The sequence below is a fragment of the Portunus trituberculatus genome, chromosome 22, assembly GCF_017591435.1.
Source record: "Portunus trituberculatus isolate SZX2019 chromosome 22, ASM1759143v1, whole genome shotgun sequence".
In the NCBI taxonomy this organism is placed as follows: Eukaryota; Metazoa; Arthropoda; class Malacostraca; order Decapoda; family Portunidae; genus Portunus; species Portunus trituberculatus.
The window spans coordinates 4,403,233-4,423,131 of NC_059276.1; the positions used below are offsets into that span (position 1 = coordinate 4,403,233).

The 19,899-nt window shown below is 39.7% G+C and overlaps 2 protein-coding genes across 7 annotated transcripts in view; one reads left to right on the forward strand and one right to left on the reverse strand.

Annotated features, from left to right (window-relative positions):
* Positions 1-2: 2 nt before the first annotated feature.
* The window catches only part of LOC123507335 (F-box/WD repeat-containing protein 7-like), a 23,584-nt gene continuing 3,687 nt past the window's right edge, over positions 3-19,899 (reverse strand). For 2 of the 6 annotated variants that reach the window (XM_045260099.1, XM_045260101.1), the window contains exons 2-13: positions 16,999-17,142; positions 16,581-16,748; positions 16,154-16,376; positions 15,635-15,810; positions 15,176-15,314; positions 14,338-14,484; positions 12,453-12,578; positions 11,248-11,337; positions 10,588-10,755; positions 10,023-10,209; positions 9,437-9,504; positions 3-8,725 (exon numbers count right to left, since the gene is read on the reverse strand). In XM_045260099.1, the coding sequence (XP_045116034.1) occupies positions 8,582-8,725; positions 9,437-9,504; positions 10,023-10,209; positions 10,588-10,755; positions 11,248-11,337; positions 12,453-12,578; positions 14,338-14,484; positions 15,176-15,314; positions 15,635-15,810; positions 16,154-16,376; positions 16,581-16,748; positions 16,999-17,021 (1,659 nt within the window). In that variant the 5' untranslated portion in view covers positions 17,022-17,142 and the 3' untranslated portion in view covers positions 3-8,581. Of the gene's footprint in view, positions 8,726-9,436; positions 9,505-10,022; positions 10,210-10,587; positions 10,756-11,247; positions 11,338-12,452; positions 12,579-14,337; positions 14,485-15,175; positions 15,315-15,634; positions 15,811-16,153; positions 16,377-16,580; positions 16,749-16,998; positions 17,143-17,799; positions 17,924-18,110; positions 18,197-19,899 lie in introns of those variants that run through there. The other 4 variants (XM_045260096.1, XM_045260097.1, XM_045260098.1 and 1 more) reach the window with 4 other exon arrangements.
* Positions 19,489-19,899, forward strand: part of LOC123507334 (minichromosome maintenance domain-containing protein 2-like) — a 12,889-nt gene continuing 12,478 nt past the window's right edge. The window contains 1 exon segment of the mRNA XM_045260095.1: positions 19,489-19,674. Within this exon segment, the coding sequence (XP_045116030.1) occupies positions 19,500-19,674 (175 nt within the window). The 5' untranslated portion in view covers positions 19,489-19,499.

The window sequence follows — 19,899 nt, forward strand, 5'->3', positions numbered from 1 at the left end:
TATACACTACGAGTATTTATTGTTTTAATGGAACAAAAAAGGAAAAAAAAGGTATTACATCTACTGGACAGCTAACCTTCTCCTCTTCTAGCACCAGCTACAAATAGTCTAACATTGGAGTGGCAGCAACAAGCGCCAACACTAACATTGTCGTCAGTACGGCCAGCTGACGGGCTCTGGTGCCACCCTGGAGGTTACCAATGAATGAAGGGAAATAATGGGATTGTGACTTTCATTCGTACAAAAAAGACAAAAAAGGACAGAAGGGCAACAGTATATTGACTCTCATTCATACAATACCTTGAACACAAAAGAACTGAAGGGAAATGGAATCTTGACTCAATCAAGAAACAGAATAAAAAAAAAAAACTTGCACACACAAAAACTGATTCCTTGATTCATTCACTCACAAACCACCATGAGCCAAGGGAAGAACAGGATCTTGACTCATTCACTCCTCAAAAAACAAGATTAAAGAGATCTGGAATACAAAAAGGCTATTTCTTTCACTCATTTGCTTCTGGAAATTACTGATGAACAAGAAAAATTTTATCTTGACTCAATCCGTCAGAGAAAACTAAAGAATCTTGAACGCTAAAAAATCTAATTCCTTGACTCATTCATACACGAACAATAGATCTAAGAGCCAAGATAACAAAGGCCTATTTCTCAAGTCATTCACTCATAGAAAGAACCAAAGAACCTTGAACACAAAGGTATATTGCCTCGACTCGTTCACACATAACAGCAACAAAAGGGCAGCTTAAAGCCCTAGAACACAAACAGGGCTACTTCAAAACAAGCAACCTGGTGATGAGTTTAAGCCAGCCCCTAAAGGCACCTTCCTAGCAGCAGAGTGACAACCAGTAAGTGCCCGGCAAGTATCAGGTGAGAAAACACCCAACACACACACAAACATACATACTTGAAACACACACATACTTGCACTAAGAAGTTCTTCACATTCATTTATCACTTGTAAATTCAAATTGCATAGATACATTCAGTAAGGCTTGCGGTATTCAAGCACAGCGGCTGACGACCCAGAGCAGTACAGTATCTGGAAACAAACGTAGCACACTAAGAAACCCGATTTCACTTCCTCACGGCAACACACAAGCCAATTAATAAAAGAGCATCTTGGTTTTTGGCTCAGCGTCAATACTCAAATGGAATGATGCTTGTTCTTTTGTTTCATTGCAATACTGTCTGTGGGCTGTCACCTAGACCCCTCAACTCACAAGGCCTAGTGGCTAAGCAGACTTCAAAGCATTATAGACCATTGCAAACATATCACCCCCCCCACACTGATAAACACTTAATACCCACACTTACACTCCAACCATTACACCTACTATATTATGTTTCCCATGATATAAACCCCCACATCAACTTGCACCACAGAAATTAAATACTCTATTTGTAACGTCTAAAACTCCATATCGTTTCAACATTAGCAAGCAGATTAGACAAAATTTATTACAAGTGGCATCACAGACCACAGATTTAACTTGGAATGTATATAAATTCACCGGACTAAGCAACACTTACCTAATATCATAATCTCAGCCTGTCACAAAAAAACAATTCCATATATTTGAGCAAGCAAGTTATATTCTTCCACTGACGCAGACACTCACACGTACAGACACACAGATAAAAAACCTTTCAGTGCCGATAAATAGAAGCGTTAATACTCCACACATATAAATACAGTCACTCCTTAATGGAAACAGACGTCGAACAAATACTTCACATACACAACAGACATTAGTATCAGGATTCTTGCATGTATGTATGATGTCCCAAGTCGATACAAAAGTTGGTTGCATAGTCGCGTTTTGATCTTCCTTCCTTTTTTCTTGTCGGCTTGTGGAGAGAAGTCTTGAGAAGTTAATGTATCGTCATCCTCACACACAAACTTCCGATTCCCTAACTCTCCATTTTTGGCTATTTTTCAACATTTTTATTCTGGTCAGTTCTTCGTCACTATCCAGACAAGTTGGTATGTTTGATTTGATCTTGTTCAAGTTGTGAATGATCTGATATTTGTCTAGCGTACAAATATTTCTGGTAATATTTAAATTTGTCTAAACTTTTTAACTTTTCCAGGGTACAAGTGGTTTAAAATTGACCTCATCTTTCCTGTTTTTCTCTCTTTTAAGTTTCAATTTCACAAAAGTATGAAAACAACAGGTAGTTTGTTTATGAAGATGACAATATTCAAAAAGGTACAGTTATGAATGCTAGGGAAGTAATATAACTCAATTCCACTGCAGCATTCCTAATCTTACATCCTTTAATCTGCTTACAATCTCAAAAATGGATTTACCCTTAGAGAAGTTAAGAAAGGAAAGCAACCAATTTAATCATCCTTAGCAGATTAGAGGATTCAAGACTAAGTAAATATATTATAGTGAAAAGAGTGAACATTACTAAACCACCAATCATAAAAGCACTAAAACATCTTAATCTATAATATCAATGAGTTAAATATCACATGAAGAAACATAACTATTGGCAAACTCGTCAGCACTCAAGTGACATATACATCAGGAGGGACTGGTTGGATATACTGTACTCCATGTAACGTGAACACTGCTAACGTAACTACGAGTCTTCAGGACAGAGTTAGTTGTCTCAAAAGCCGGAAACCAACGGTAACGACGCGGTGAATTAAAATGTATTAGTAGCTCATTAGCATAGGCAAAATATAATGTTACAGTTAAAACTTGTACTACCTTAACACTGGCAACCATATTTTAGTAAATGTTAATTAATAGTCAAGATTATTAGTAAATTTTCTCTCCTTGCTTTAACTTTTTTAGACTTTTCCAAGTCTCAAGCCCTCTTAGCATACATTCTCCTTATAAAACATGATAACTGATACATTTTCACACCAGAGTATCTTAAGACTACAGGTAAAACCTAAAACACACTGGAGTACACATTAGTTACCCTTCCACTGCAACTATATCAGGACATTAAAAATATACAAAATATGGGAAACTCAACTACAGAGATATTTGTACGAGTAACTTAACATTGCGCAAAACAATTGGTGCATGTCTTATTACTTCACACTGGGCACCCAGCGAATCAGAACCTGGAACACTAATCAATTCATTCACTTGGTGCTAGAAACAAAGAGTGCTAAATTCAAATCTCGCTACATTCAGGGATTCACATATTCAAATTTCTTGCACTGAGGAAACAATAGCAAAATGTAATCAATGAACACATGAGATCTGGTAATGAGGTCACTAGCACATTGGGCAAAACAAGACATGTGATCCTTTGCTCCTCCAACTATAAAAACACACCAGGAAGAGATCTCAAGACTGTCAATATATCTCTTTCCCATACTCTTCAGAATCTCCGCTACATGCATTATCCCTTACTTCATGCCTGGACACACTTCCTAGACTATGAACCAAGTCTGATCTTCACTGCTTCTAACACTCACAACACTGTAAACTTGCTTGCTTGGCCACATGGAGAATAAGAGAGAATGAGTGATGTTATGACAAGTTATAGGTAAATGGTTCTCTTCACCTACCACCAGGGTATAGATTTTTTGTCTTTTCTAAGGTGCAGAATGAAGAGACTATAGTACAAAAGTGTCTAAAGAAATGGTAAAGAAAAGTATGGATATTTTTGTCGGGGGAAGTATATGAGAGTGCAATAAAATGTAACAATACGTCTTGACTTCCTGGTGTGAGACGCTGGGCTTTCAGTGTCCTATACAACTCATACATGATGCACCTCTTTGCACACACACACAACCTAGCAAGAGATCAAGAAACACATACACGTACACTAATATACCTCCACACACACACACACACACACACACACACACACACACACACACACACACACACACACACACACACACACAGTAAAACCTCCTCTGAACAGATCAATCGAGCAGAAAGGCACAACATTGGAAGAAAGCAACACTCCTTGTCTGAGCAACTGCACCATAGATGAGAATACACCACCACTTCTGAGACAATGCATCACCAAGAATGTTTTCCAAGATGTACACCAAGGCAGTAACACTTCTCTAGGCAAATGTAAATCATAAAAAATGAACACACACACACAGACAGACACCTCATCAAGCACTTCAGTCACACTATTAAGCTCGTCTCAAGTCTTCATTCCTGGTCCACATATCTGTTGAAATGAGGTTTTACTGTTTTACTTAGCAACACACAAACCAACACAAAACTGACCACTTCCCACACATCCTTCTTGAAATGCCCACTAGTGACAACAGAAGCTTCAGTGTCCTCCCATCCATCATTATTGCTGGTCTCTCATATTCACTCATTTTACTTGTACATTCACATAGTCACTTCACTTTCTCCCTATCCCCATGTGGCAAAATCTACCACCATTACTTACTCCTAAACTATTCCTTCACCCTAGCTGGACATGAAAACCTTAGTATCTAACTTTCATTACTCTCACCACAGGTACCTTTCAATCTATTCCTAAACCTCTAACTCCAATTTCAGGTCCTGGTTTTACTGCAATACCTCATTAATAGTCAAGGTGCAATGTAACCTGCACTGTACCTTGAAAAACCAGACCTGATTTATATTTGGCCACTATTCCCCTTGAAATAATCATCTTGTGCACATGACATGTAGAAATGCTCCAGGCCTTCCCACAATTGTGCAAATTGAATGTACAATGTCATAACAACCTGTAGTCCATAAACATCTGAGATAAAGTAAAGTTATGGGATAGAAAAAGGGGTTGTAGTAATGGTCTCAGAGGTTATGGGATAGAGAAAGTTGTAAAAATAGTCAAGTTATGAAATTGAGAAAAAGGTTGTAGAAATTGTCTAAGAGGTTATAGGGTATAGAAAGGTTGTACAAATGGAATGGAGCAAAAGGTTATAAAAATGGTAAGGTAAAGGGATACAAAAAAAATATATAGAGGAAGTTCAGACAGTAGGGATGGAGGAATAAATACAAATCATCTACACAGGACACTTGACAGAGACTTCCCCAAACACTGTCTCTGAGTGGCACAGCTGTTTGTCTTTAGTCATCCTCAAAATACTGAAATATTAGCGTGAACATCTTAACAACATGACAGACCAAACTGTTCACCGCAGCAAGACTGTGACCAAAGAACAACTGTGCTTTACTCATCGTCTTAACATGAAAGGTGACACACAAGGCAAGTATATTTGAACAACTTTCCCAAATGTAATGTAAATATAATCCTGCACCACTTATTTAACAGACTAAAAAAATATATATATGTAATACTTCCTAAAACCTCCTTAGTTGCCACGAACACAAAGCAACTCCCCCGTACACATAATACGAGACGAACAGGTGACGGCAAACGTTGTGCAATACTGAGCTTGATTTAGTCCATGATTCTGTGCACTAAACCACTCACCACTCATCATGTCCAGGCTTGTGTTGCCTTGCAGTGGCTACACTTCACCTTCCACTTGCACTGTTTTTCCAGACACACGACACCATCTAGTATTTACATTAGCTGCACAATGCCTTCATGCATAGAAAAAGTAAAAAATTCTCATCCTTCGCTCGAATTTTATTTCTGAATTCACTGCAAGATATTTTCACTTTGTTTTGAACTGCACACTCCTTCACCAAGTTGTGGGATGAAACACTAGTCTTGGTGCCCTTCCTCCATCACTCCTGACGCTCCACACCAGCGATACACATCAAAATAAAGACGAAGAATGCCCAATTTCAAACCTAACTGCAAGTTCATCTTTGCTAATAACACATATTCAGATGACACAAAAAGGAAGTAAATATGTATGTCTTAGCATCTATTTTGAATGGCAGCAAATTATAATACTCAAAGAAATTCCCTCTTTCCGTCTCTGTCCTGTAACCACACACACACACACACACACACACACACACACACACACACACACACACACACACACACACACACACACACACACACACACACACACACACACACACACACACACACACACACACAGCCTCCACATCAGAGTTGCTGGTGTCAAATACACAGCAGGATCAAGCAGATATCAAACACCAAACAACTGCCTGGGATACATTTCCGAGAGCTGTGACAGGTGATAGAAACAAGGTGCAACAGACACACGGACATACTCCCCACATAACATACAATACCCAGGTGACAGCAACCATGCAAAGTACACTTGCTGAAACACTGATAAACGTCCCCAGAATTAACAAGTCAGGCTACAGTGTGCTGACAGCGTTATCACAAAAGTGAGTCATTACCCCAAATCATTCTGCACAAAATTAAAAGTAATTTCTACTCCTTATTGTCCAGTGTTTATGTTATGTACAACCAGTTCCTGTGCTTGTGAGAATGTTGTGATAAAGAGTATAAAGTTTGTAAGTCTTGCCGAGCCTGTAAGGTTGCGGTTTGTTTCCCAGTATAAATTGGAGTAATCTATGGTGCATATCCAGGTTCCCATAACACAGTCAGTCCCCAATGGAAGGCAAACAGACTCATGAATGTCTGCCATGTCTTCATTCACAGTATTCTGTGTGTCAGAGGTCTCACTGACCAATGCCCATAAGTATTTCAGTGTGGGTGAAAGTAAGTCTTTGTACCACTGTCATTAAGTTAAGATAAAAACAGTAATAGTTCCAGTGGTGCTATTTACAACACTATGAATTGACTACACCTCTATAATGGGAGCATTTAGTATACTGAATTTGTCTTTTGCATTAATTGAGATGATACTCTTCTATCATCCTTACACCAAGAAACGTAATTATTGTCAAAAAATTCAAGAAACCCAGAAGCTTTCAGTACAAAACATCCTCATCATTTCTATTTCTTTAAGTGGAAATGTCAATATTCTCAGAGGAAGACAGTGAGATCCTACATATGAAAGATATTTGAAGAATACAATGAACACTGTAAGTACTTTCTCACTATATCCTCCTTACTTTTAACAAACATTTTCAAGCACACTGTAAGTATAAAATCAAAACTTTCACGCTACTTTGAGCTACTGAGGGAACACAAAGATGCAGTGTGGGTGTTGATCAAGGCAATCCTTCAGCAAACTGTCCACAGGATGCACCCAAGGAAACATCCTCAGGTTACAACAAACACCAAACACACTCGCAACTTTAAACAAGAAGGCAAAGCTAGAGACAGTGTGCAGGTAACTGTGTCCCAAGAGAATTGTGTTTCTTCTACCACTGATGACCGACTAGTATGGGACAATTTTGGCGACCCAAGGTTGCTGAATGTAAACTCACAAGTTCCAGTTGTGGAAAATTCTTGTGAAGTTTGTGATATCCAAGAAAAATACTACTCATTGAGTCTCTCCTCTTTCTCCACGACAATGCCAGAGTCAGGTGCAGACTCCTTTAATACAGCTAGTCACTTCTCAAAACCCTCTACTTCACTTCCCCAAAAGACCAATGTTTACCCAGATGGTTTGTCTCCAGACCTTGCTGAAGGATACTTCTTGCCCCATGACAATATAACTTTAGTTGGCCTTGATGGATTCCAACCTAGGGACTCCCCACATGCCAAGAGGCTTAAGGGCTTGTGTCATTAAAGTGTGCTGGTGAGGTGGCTCTCCAAAAATTAGACATACCAAGGATGACTGTGGCAAGAGTGAAAGCAGGTATTCAGTGGTGCAGCCTTGCCAGTCTGCCTCAAAGAAGTATGTCCTGAAAGACATATACAGAGCTTTCAAAGAAGAAAGAACCTCCATAATCTTTGGGAGAGGAAAGTGTGCAGAGTGACATCAATCTAATGCATGAGGCTGCCCAAGACTCCAATGAAAAACTGCTCAGCCACAACCCTGGACTTCAGCATGGAATCTTTCTCCTCTGAGTTGTACTACAGTACATGGGGAGTGATGGAGAGTCCAACATTCACATCACTGCCTTCAAAACAACAAGGAAACTGTCAACCTGTTCCCCAAGCCTCCGTCACTCCCAGGCTCCACAAACTGAAACGACTGCACTGGTGTGGATGGAGTTGGATTGTTCTGGGAGTTGTCATTATCTTCATCGCTGTTTTGGTCTATTTCACCTTGAAGTAATAATGTAAACAATGACACCCTGCTTGCATGTGATGGAGCCTGGGAAGCATGCAGTGATGCTTGAGAGACTAGCATTCTCACTCCTCTTACTCCCAATCTCCGGAGTTCTCTCTTTCACTCTCTCTCTCTTTCATTCTGTACATTCATTCTCTACATTATTATCATCACTTTCACTATTATCACCACTTTCTTTCTCTTTTTCTCTTCTTTGTTGATTTTTTTCATTATTATTATCACCTTATTTTTTTCTCTCTCTCCTTTTCACTCTCTTCTCTTGGCAACAACAACACCCTTCACTGCAGAAACAAAAGAGAGCAAGTGCATCTGGGAACTGGATATGCATTTGTCCCTTATAACATAACACAGAAATCTGGAGACCTTCCTAGAGAAAGGTTGAGTGTACCTACATCACTGCAGGCCATGATAACCTTCCCTCAGGCAGGCTAGGGAGGGAGAACACCCATAGGAGGTAACAGAAGGGAGGCGAGAGGAGGTGGGAGACTAGCAGACACTGAAGTCCCACAGCTTAACAGTCTTGTCATAGGAGCCACTCACTATGACATGGTCGTTGAAGGCAAGGCAGGTGACTCCATCAGTGTGGTTCCTCAGAGTCACCAAGCGGCGGCAGGTGTCTCTGTCCCACACCTGAAACAGTGCTAGGTGATACAGTGACTGCCACATGTTGACCTTAACCCCTTCAGTACCATGACATGTTTACATATTCTTCTGGTTACTATTTGGTGATTTCATACAACTTTTGAAATACATGTGTGGGAGTAAGCTAATCAAGACTGTGGCCATTAATCTTCTAACCTCCATAAATCCTTCCTAAAGTCAATTAAAGATCTAATCATACACAAATCTTAAGTTAAAAATGTGTCCCAGTACTGAAAGGTTTAAGGCTTCTTGCAGTTCCTCTTGTGTTAAAAGACTGAGGTTGTTAGTGGTGAGTTAATAAAGATAGAAATGATATAAGAGTATATATTTTCTACACAGGGACTGGCATGTGTAGGTCTGAGGGCTTCTTGCAGGTTGTCTTGCATTAATAGACTGAGGTTGTTAGTGGTGAGTTATCAAATAGATAGAAATGATATAAGACCATGTACATTTTACACAGAGATTGCCACACATTCCAAACATACTCAGTAATCATAGTGAACTGATAAGAAAGCCTTGAAAGACCACAAAACTTTATGACTAGGGACAATATATAGCTGTAGGTGACTCAAAAATTAAAATTACCGAGTTTTATCATGTTAGATGTGTGTATTGAAGAGATGGGGTTAAATATAAGGGTATAAGTGTATGTGCATTATACAAGGTAAGAAATCCCTGACTTATACAGCTGCTTCTCACCTTTATGGTCTTGTCATCGGAAGCACTCACAATGCGTCGGGAGTCTGCAGCCAGGCACCGAATCACACCTGCAGTAAAGTGACATGTGGTAATAAAAGCAGCTGGTCCTCTCAAAAAAGCAGCAATAATGACTGTTATCACATTCAACACAAGAACTAACAAAGATTTCAAGGTTTAAAGATAATACTGAATAATGTCTATGCATGCACCAGGTTGGCAATCATCAGAATAAATCAAAGCAACACACACACACACACACACACACACACACACACACACACACACACACACACACACACACACACACACACACACAATCATACTACACAAAACAAACATGTACTTAATGGCAAGGCAATATACAAGAAATCAGGATGTAAGTTGAGTTTATGTAAAGCTAGAAATACAAATGAATCTTCTATCTATGGTAAGTTTTACAGATATGCAAGACTGATAGTGTGTTTAATCTTTTCAACTGATATATTCTTTTTCCAAACAAACACTTGACAAATTCTCTATTATTATCATCACTATTATCAAGCTTAAAATGAGGGCCAGTGCCTGTCTCCAAGTGTCAGTGCCTCACCTGTGTGGCCCTCACTGGACATCCAATCCAGCACACCCACACACTGGCCCGTGGCAAGGCTCCACAGTCGTATGGTGCAGTCAAGGGAGCCAGAGATGATGGTGGTCTGGTCAAAGGTAAGAGTGGTCACCCCATCCTCATGTCCAACCAGCGTCTTCTGGCACCGACCTGACTCTAATTGCCACACCTGGGGATCAAAACTCTTGGTAAGGACTTGGTGTTCACTTTTTGTTGGATGTTTGTGTAATGAATGTATGAGAAACTGAAGGTGAATAGTTAAAACATGAGGAAAGGAGAGGAAAGTGAGATGCTAAATGTACACACTTATATTAAAACTCTTAGTAAGTACTTGATCACTTTTAATGGATGTTTGTGTAGTGAATGCATAATTGAAGATGGAGTAAGAAAACATGAGGAAAAGAGAGGAAAGTGAAATGCTGCATGTACATAATAAGAAAACTGAAGCGAAAAATAACAAGAAGAAACAAGAAGAATGTCAAGGAGCAAATAGAATAAGTATACCAGTGGCCCAAGCTTTCCTTCACCACCATCACCACCACCTCACCTTAATGGTCTTATCAGCCGCCCCAGAGATAATCTTGTCATCATCGAAGGCCACGGTCAACACAGGCTCCTGGTGGCCAGCCAATGTACGCAGACACTCCCCCGAGGACAGTGCCCAGACCTTCACTAGGTGGTCATAGCTGCCACTCACCACTCGCTCCCCTACCACCTGCACAACAGATCACATAAACACAATAATGGACGCTGCAGGAAGTCATTAGATCTACATGTAGTTCCTTCTATATAAACTTGTATAAACTTGTCAAATCTTTACATATGAGCATTTTCTTGACTATATAAACCCAGATCCTTAAAAAAACATCACAAAACCTCCTAAAAACCACAAATTATAAATCACTCCAGCATTTATAGAAGACACAAAATAAAGAAGAAAAAAGAAATGAACGGACAATTTACCAGATTATACAAACACAAACCCTTAAAAAAAAATTCCAAAAGCTCCTGAAACCCATACATTATAAACCACCCAGCATCTATAGAAAACATAAAATAAAGAATAAAAAAAAAATGAACAGACAATTTACCTAACTACAACCCAAGGCCATCAGAAAAATGTAAACCTGGAACTGAAACCCAATAAACCACCCAGCATCTATAAACCACTTAAAATAAAGACAAAGAACAGAATAAAGAAACACACCTGCAGACACCGTACAGTGGATGAATGCCCAATCATAGTGACCTTACAGTTGATTGACGACCACTGGCTTGTCTCCTCCACGTCCCACACCTGCAATAAAGCACAAAATCAATCCACTCATCCACCACTTGCCAGTCCACTCAGCCAGTTTGTTCATTAGGATTGCTTCTCCATAGACAGTCAGAGGTTAGGAAGTGAAGGGTCCTGATGCTCTCACTCCTATACTGTGCTTTGTTGATGATCTAATGCCTGACAACTGGGGAGAGAGAGAGAGAGAGAGAGAGAGAGAGAGAGAGAGAGAGAGAGAGAGAGAGAGAGAGAGAGAGAGAGAGAGAGAGAGAGAGAGAGAGAGAGAGAGAGAGAGAGAGAGAGAGAGAGAGAGAGAGAAATACTTAGGCCTATAACAAGGACAATAACTGAATTTTAAAAAGAGAGGAGAGACAGACAGAAAAACAAACACTTGAACAGATGGTCATAAAACAAGAGCCTTTGACATAAAAAACAATTACTGCCATTTAAAACCACATTAAGAATAACCAAGACTTTGCAATCCATAAAGAAAAAAAAACAATAAACTGAAACAATAAATACATAAATACTCAAACCACGGGAAAAAAAAAAACTATTATTGTCATTTTAAAACCACATCAAACATTAACTATACTTTGCAAACCATGTAAATAAAAATAATTGCAATCAAGAATATATACAGTACACTGAATTGCACTTTACAAAATACCATCACCACCATCACCATCACAAAAAAATATATTATTGTCATCTAAATCACATTAAACTTTACAAACCATGTATATTAAATAAATTTACCTAAAAAAAATACAATCAAGAACAAATTACACAAACACTCAATCTAGTAAACTGTGGAACTCCAAGCCTGCTTCTGTATTTCCAGCTTCCTATGACTTCACTTCATTTAAGAGAGAGGTTTCAAGACACTTATCCCTTTTTTTAGGCTAACTCTCTCGGACCTGCAAAGAGACTAGCAACTAAGTAGGCCTTCAAGACATTTATCCCTTTTTTTTGGCTAACTCTCACGGACCTGCAAAGGGGCTAGCAACTAAGTAGACCTTTTTCTTTCTTTTATGTTGCCCTTGCCCAGTTTTCCCCTCTTACATAAAAAAGATCACACAAATGACAAAATACCACCACCATTACCACCACCACCACCAGTACCCACAACACACCTTAATAGTGGCATCCGCTGAGCCACTGACCAGCCTGTTCCCAGAGAGGTGAAGGCAGCGCACCATATTTGAGTGGCCTACAAGTGTCTGCACCGACCACTTTGAGTTCGTCCTCATGTTCCACACCTGAAGACAATAGAGTGAGGTGAGGTAATGCTGTGTTGTAACTATGGCTGAGGGAACTTTGGATCAGTGTAATTCAAATGTTTCTTTCTTTATCATGTTAGGTTTTCATATAATTCCTTCACAATTCAATATATCTATTAAACTGTACTGCGATACTTCTGATATATATATGAAATTGATTCACTCATTCGCACACACACACACACACACACACACACACACACACACACACACACACACACACACACACACACACACACACACACACACACACACACACAGGCCCGGTAGCTCAGTGGTTAGAGCGCTGGCTTCACAAGCCAGAGGACCGGGATTCGATTCCCCGGCCGGGTGGAGATATTTGGGTGTGTCTCCTTTCACGTGTAGCCCCTGTTCACCTAGCAGTGAGTAGGTACGGGATGTAAATCGAGGAGTTGTGACCTTGTTGTCCTGGTGTGTGGTGTGTGCCTGGTCTCAGGCCTATCCGAAGATCGGAAATAATGAGCTCTGAGCTCGTTCTGTAGGGTAATGTCTGGCTGTCTCGTCAGAGACTGCAGCAGATCAAACTGTGAAACACACACACACACACACACACACACTAAATATTGGAAAAAAATATCTATGCTAAAATGCCAATAATATGAGAAAACACCACACTATATATGCTAATAATGGTCAGTTTCTATATATTATACTAGAACTCATCCATAGCTACACACAAGGTGTGGCTCCTCTTGGGTGCGACGTTGCTACTGCTATACCAGTACCTTCTTCAAAGAAAACGGAGTGATCGTTCTCTACTTCACTAAAAGAAGTCAGAAGAGACCCAAATACCTATGCAGCTATATAGTACATTAAATGCAATAAAGATTCTGGTTATATACATGAAAATGAGACAAGTAATTTACATGTTTGTCAAATAAGTGCACATACGAGTAGAAACACAGTAATATATTGAGCGGTTCCTTGCTTGAGTCAAAGGTAAGAGTGTTGCCCGATTTGCTTTCTCTTGCAAGAAATATCTATTAAGGCGGAATATGAATTCCTTGGTCTGGCTGCGCAAGACAGTGTATGACGGGGAAGCGTCAGGGGGTCCTTCCATGGTAGTGACCAGAGGAGAAGTGAAGCAACACGTGCGTGGCGACCTGACTCACCCCCCCAACCTCCCCGAGAAATTCCACCTGGGTCGTGGGTGGCAACGTCGCCTGACCTGATATGACACATCACCGTCCATGTATATGAACTAGCTTAATTTATTTTCGTATATGACAATTATTTATATCATCTACCACTTAATTAAGGTTTCTGAATGTTCTGAGAACGTTTTTTTTTTATAATGCTATGATTACAGGACAGTGAGTAGTTTGTTTTTATTGGAGATTTGGCATAGTCTCACAGCAGACATGGCCAACGCCCTATGGGTAGGTACGGATGGGTTTTAGTATAATAATATGAAAACAGCCTCAATCTATGCTAAAATCTCAAGAAAAAAGATATTACATTATATATGCTAATAACAGCAAAAACACTAATCATAATATATTAATCATGATAAAAGAAATGCCTTACTATGCTAAGAATGGCATGAATAAAACAGAACACTACAAAAAGTCCAGCAAGCAAGGATCTTTACGTTTAAAAATGCTAATAATATCAGAAAATATCCCTATCACTAATAATGGCAAAAAAAAACGATCTATACATACTTAAAATGACAAAAAGCAGTCTATCTATGCTAAGAATGGCAAACACATGGCACCTTTATAGTGTTGTCATGGGAGCCGGACACAATGCGGTGGTCGTCAAACTGCACACAGGAGACGCCTTCAGTGTGTCCCTCAAAGGTCCTCACATGGCAGTGGGCACCCAGCCAGTTCCGGTGCAGACGGTAACGCTCTACAAACACCTGTAGGGATATCATTCTTTACCTTCCCTTGATACACAACCAAACCTACCTTACCTAACTCATGAAATCAATCCTAACCAAACCTAACCTAATCTAATTTAACATAACCTAACCTAACCCAAACCCAACCTAACCTATTCTCAATTTCTCAAACATCTGCCAGGATATCAAACTTCACCATCTATTGCCTAACCCAACTTTACTTAACCTAACCTAACTTAACCTTTCCTTACCTAACCTAAAGTAACCTAACAAGTCCATACTCTCTTAGCCTGTGTTTTGCTTTGGGTTAGTGAGTATTTGTGGCTATTCTTATCCTTTGTGTCATGAGACTTATTTCACTATCTAAACTTTTAAATTCCTTTGGGTTCAAGTGATGTGAGGCACCTAACCCAACCCAAATTTAACCTAACTAGTCCGTACTCTCTTGGATTACTCCACACTGGTAGCAATTTTATCCTTTATGTCAAAATTAAAAATCAAATATATTCTAGCACATCTACCTTTAGCCTTCCTCAGTATAACACTCTTGCTGCCAATGCTATTTTGTTTTGCTTTGCTATACACTGGTGCCCATCTCATTCTTTGCATCAAAACTTTAACATACTCCATCATATCCAGTCCACACCCGGCTGTATTGTAAACTAACATTTACTGAGGAAGTACAATGTAGCCTTGCATCCTGGCTCACCTGCTTCCAGTCCACAGAACCATCCTGGTGTGTGCACTGGGACAGTTGCTTCTGGTTGGACGAGGGGGAAAGCTGCCATTTCCTCTGCTGGGAAAGATGCCGCCATAAGCAGTCATGGGATGCCAGACTGTGCCACTTCCTAGGGAGATGCAGGATTTCAGTATTAATAGGGAGGATGTAAAGTGTACACCATACCTGTCAGTATAGCTTTTACAGCATTCTCTAAACATAGAAGACAGATAAAGAATAATTACATAATTTTCTCAACACATTCAGTTCATATCTTCTTATCAAGATTCTGCAAGAGGAAACCACTGGCTCATATTGCTACAACTGGACCTCCTTTCACCATTTCTCTAGAGTGAGGGATTGGTGCCCTGTCTCAGTCTCTGCCAGTTGCTTCCATCCCCTGGACTATTTCTGGCAACACTTTACAGTTAAGGCTGCGTCCAGGCTTACCTGCACACCTGAGAGGCCCGGGCCAGGGAGACAGGGTCGAGGTAGGAAAATATGGTGAGACCCAGGACAGGGGGAAACCAACCAATGGTGTCCTCACAGTTAGGGCGGCAGCCATGGTGCAGCCGGCCACCAATGGCAACAGACAGCAGGTGCAGCTGGATGGGGCCAATGTGCTCCTGAGGATGTAGTCAGAAAAATTTAATACCAAAACATGGTTAGGTTTCTGTGCTCACATAAATAATTCATCTTTTTTAATGCTACAGAATGTACATGCTTGACTGTAGACTAGAATTGGTTCACCAGACTGCATGTTATCTACTCAGAACAATACTGAGAAACCATCAGTAAGACAAAAAGAACCAAGTTTTCTACACTAGGCAAGCATGCATTGCTCTGTGGTCCTCTGTAAGCCTTTACAGTAACAATTAAATCTTGGTACATAGCATCAATGCTCTTATGATTGCACTAAACCTGAAACAACAGAAAACTATACAACAGAAAGATGGATCCTTTACTAACCAGCAGCTCTGCCAGCACCATATTCTTTTGCTCATCGCTGAACCGGTTGAACCACTGCCTCATCGACATGAACTGCTGCTTGAATTCCGAGGGCTTAACGACAGCCGTGGTGAACGCTGAGTAGTCCTGCGGCAGCGCCCGGCACGCCCCAGTGATCTGTGCCTTGTAGCGGTGCGGCAGACTGTAAGACTTGCGGGGCTGCTCACCCCAGCAAACCGGACCACTGTGGGTGAACAACACTGCCATCAACTCATCCTCACCTCAATGCAACTCTGTGCACTTCATACAGATTGTCACAAAATGCATGAGCAACCTTTCTGCCTGATTCTCTGCATCTGAACAGCAAAGCACACACAAAACCTACGATAGACATCAAAAGAATAGTCCGTCATCATCCCACAACTCGTGACCCCAGGGGGAGCCTCACCTGGCATTGTTCCTGTTGATGGCCGTCTCCTTGTTGAGGTTTTTGTCATAGGTGCCATTGACAATTGCCTCATTCACTGTCTCGGGCATCGGCGACACCCGGGACAGGTCCGATACAGACCTGCTGCGGGCATGACTCCCACTCCGGGTGACGTGCTCACTGCTCGGGCTGCAACATTCAATAACAATAACAACAAAATCCAAAAACAATGAGAAGAAAAAAATGAGAAAACTGTAATCTATCTATATACCACACTCATAAGTAAATTAATTAAATAAATGACTTGAATTCAATAACAAAAAGAACAAAAGAAAAACAGACAAAAAACAATGAGAAGAAAAAACTGCAATTTATCCATATACTAACTCATCTATATACTACACTCTTACGTCATTTAACTCAATGACTTGCGACTTGCCTGATGTCTGGTGAGAGGTCCATGGAGGCATTCCCACTAAGGCTGAGGGAGGGATGGACAGGCAGTAGTGGTGAAGGTGGTGGTGGTAATGGTGGTGATGGCGGTGGTGGTGGTATTCCTCTCTCCAACACCCATCATCAAACCCTGGGAACAAGTACAGTGCATTTCATCTCTTGGAATTATTGCAGTTTCAACCAATACACCAAATGTAACTATACACATTCTCACGGTCTAGATCACACTTGTACAAGTATTTCTAACACCATTTTACCCCATTGGAAAAGGGATTAAGTTAGGTTAAAACCCCGCTTTCCCAGGAGGTCCCCAAGCTTGTTAGACATAAGGAAAAAAAATATAAGATAGGGTATATTGGTTGAAACTACAAATTTAACCTTCTCCTAATATCCAATAAATCAGTCACAGGAAGCACATCACTAGGTTAATATTGAAGAAACATTAACATTATCATTCAAGGTTTAGTTAGGTTTGCATTGATACACTTTGTCAATGATCCACTGGTTAGATTAAAATTAGAAGAAAAAAAAAACACATTTTGCTTTGATATAAATAGCGTCTCAAAAATAGGAAACTAAGATTAATTAACATCCACAAAAGTTAAAGATAAGCATCAATACTCAATAAACAAACTAATAAATACCTCCTTTTTCACTACTAACAAAATAAAGACAGTTATAGGTATAAGGTTTGAGAGAGAGAGAGAGAGAGAGAGAGAGAGAGAGAGAGAGAGAGAGAGAGAGAGAGACCTTACCCTGAAAAAAAAAAAAAAATTATCATATCTACCAGTATAAACGTAACACACCCGAAACACACCCTTGACAGACACACATCCACACACCACTAGCGGCAACACATCACTACAAGACTAGAGAAATAAAGGTCAGCGGTTCACGAGAGACGAACAGGACAAAGCAACCAAACACACAAATACCCATTGGCCAATCTCCGGCGGTCCTTTCCCATCAAACCTTACTATCTCATCATTTCTACGCCACGGGTTGACATTTACTATTATTTCACATCCGGTAGAGGTTAATGGGCTAATGGGTGCTTGCTGTATGTCTGGGTAAGGGTGAGTAAGGGCAGTATCTCACCATTTCAGATAGGTGAGTTTTCTTGGGTAAGTGTCATTGCTCCGTTCCTCACCGTGACGTCATGAGCCGAATTCTCATAACTTACCTGTTTTCTCCTTTTCCATGTTGAATTTTATGTCACCAGAGCTCTTAATGGTGTTTTATTCGTAGTACTGTTTATATTCTAGCAAGGGTTATGTGTTATGGCTAAGGGAAATATATAGAAAACCCGAATTATTATCTGTGGTCTTTGAATGCTGTTGTCATGAGTAAATTTTCACGTTTATTTTCGGTTTCTTTATTTATGTGACTATTCCTAATCTACTAAGAGTTACGTGTTGTTAATGAGATAATGCCACTGAAAATCTCGAATAATCATCCTCGCAGCGTTTGAAAGTTATCTTGACTAGAAAAATACATCGCTCTATTTGATATATTACCATTCAAAGTAAGTCTGTCTGTCATTCTCTGCCCTATTATCCCAGCACAGTTAATATTGTAGAAATAAGGCCAGCATTCTTAAAGGCTTAATCGACATACATATTATCTTCATTACTTTTAACTGGTTCTAATTAAGATCATTGAGAGCCGCGCGTTTTCAGAGGCATTTTCATTCATTTATTCATTTATTTACTTATTTGTATAGTTTTCCTAAAAGTTTGACATATATTCTACAAAGTCAACGGGAAAAAAGAGAGAACTCTAAGTAACAATTAACGGGCTTATGACAGTTATCCTAAAAAATCCCGTTTCATAACAATTACCTACACGTGTCTATTTTATTTCTTCATCTAATGTGTACGTCTGTATAGCATTCACGTCCTGTTATTATACAAAGCTCTCAGAAAATGTCATCCTCTCTCCTTGTCTAATCTCTCCCTCGCCTCCATGAACTTTCCTCAAGCCAAGCATTCTGAGATAAGAGACACGTTTGTTAAAGGTTTCTCATTTTATCTACGCTGGTGTTGAATGAAAGTTACATGGGATTAGTAAACAATTAAATAAACCAATGAATGAGTAAATAAGTGAATGAATAAATTAATCAATGAATGGGTAAATAAATTAATGAATAAATGAAAAATATGCAACTATAATATAATACAAAACAGAAATAATGGGAAATAAAAAATATATGGTGATAATAGTAGAAGTAATAATAATAATAATAATAATAATAATAATAATAATAATAATAATAATAATAATAATAATAATAATAATAATAATAATAATAATAATAACAATAATAATATGCGGTAGGTTTTTGAACATTTGAAGACGAAACGAGAGATGGACAAGTAAGGTAATGACTTTTCTTCTTGCGTAACGAATTATGAAGGATATCTTGCATAACTTCTGTAATATTTCTCTCTCTCTCTCTCTCTCTCTCTCTCTCTCTCTCTCTCAGCCATGGAAGAAACAGAAGAGGTGCAGCTTACCCATGCCGCCCTTCGATGGCTGGACGAGGATGGCGCCCTAACACGCCTTCAAGCTACCCTCCACGCACGCGCCGCCCTCACGCCCATACCCAAGGTCATTGCCGCCCCTGTCTATATTGACCTCGCTCGCCTGCACGAAATTAGCGGTACGGAAACTTGAAACAGCGCTAACTCTACTCTTTTTCTTCTTTAGATTTCGGGGTTTTCAAATGCTCTTGTGGAAGTTGTCCAAGGTTCTAAAGGAGTCTTCATGATTTATAGGACTGTTTGAGAGGTTTCTATTGAATTTGATGGGGTTTTCAAATATCCATTATTCGGTAAAACATATAGTTATTAATGTTTTTACGTTTCAAAACTCACTTTATCGAATA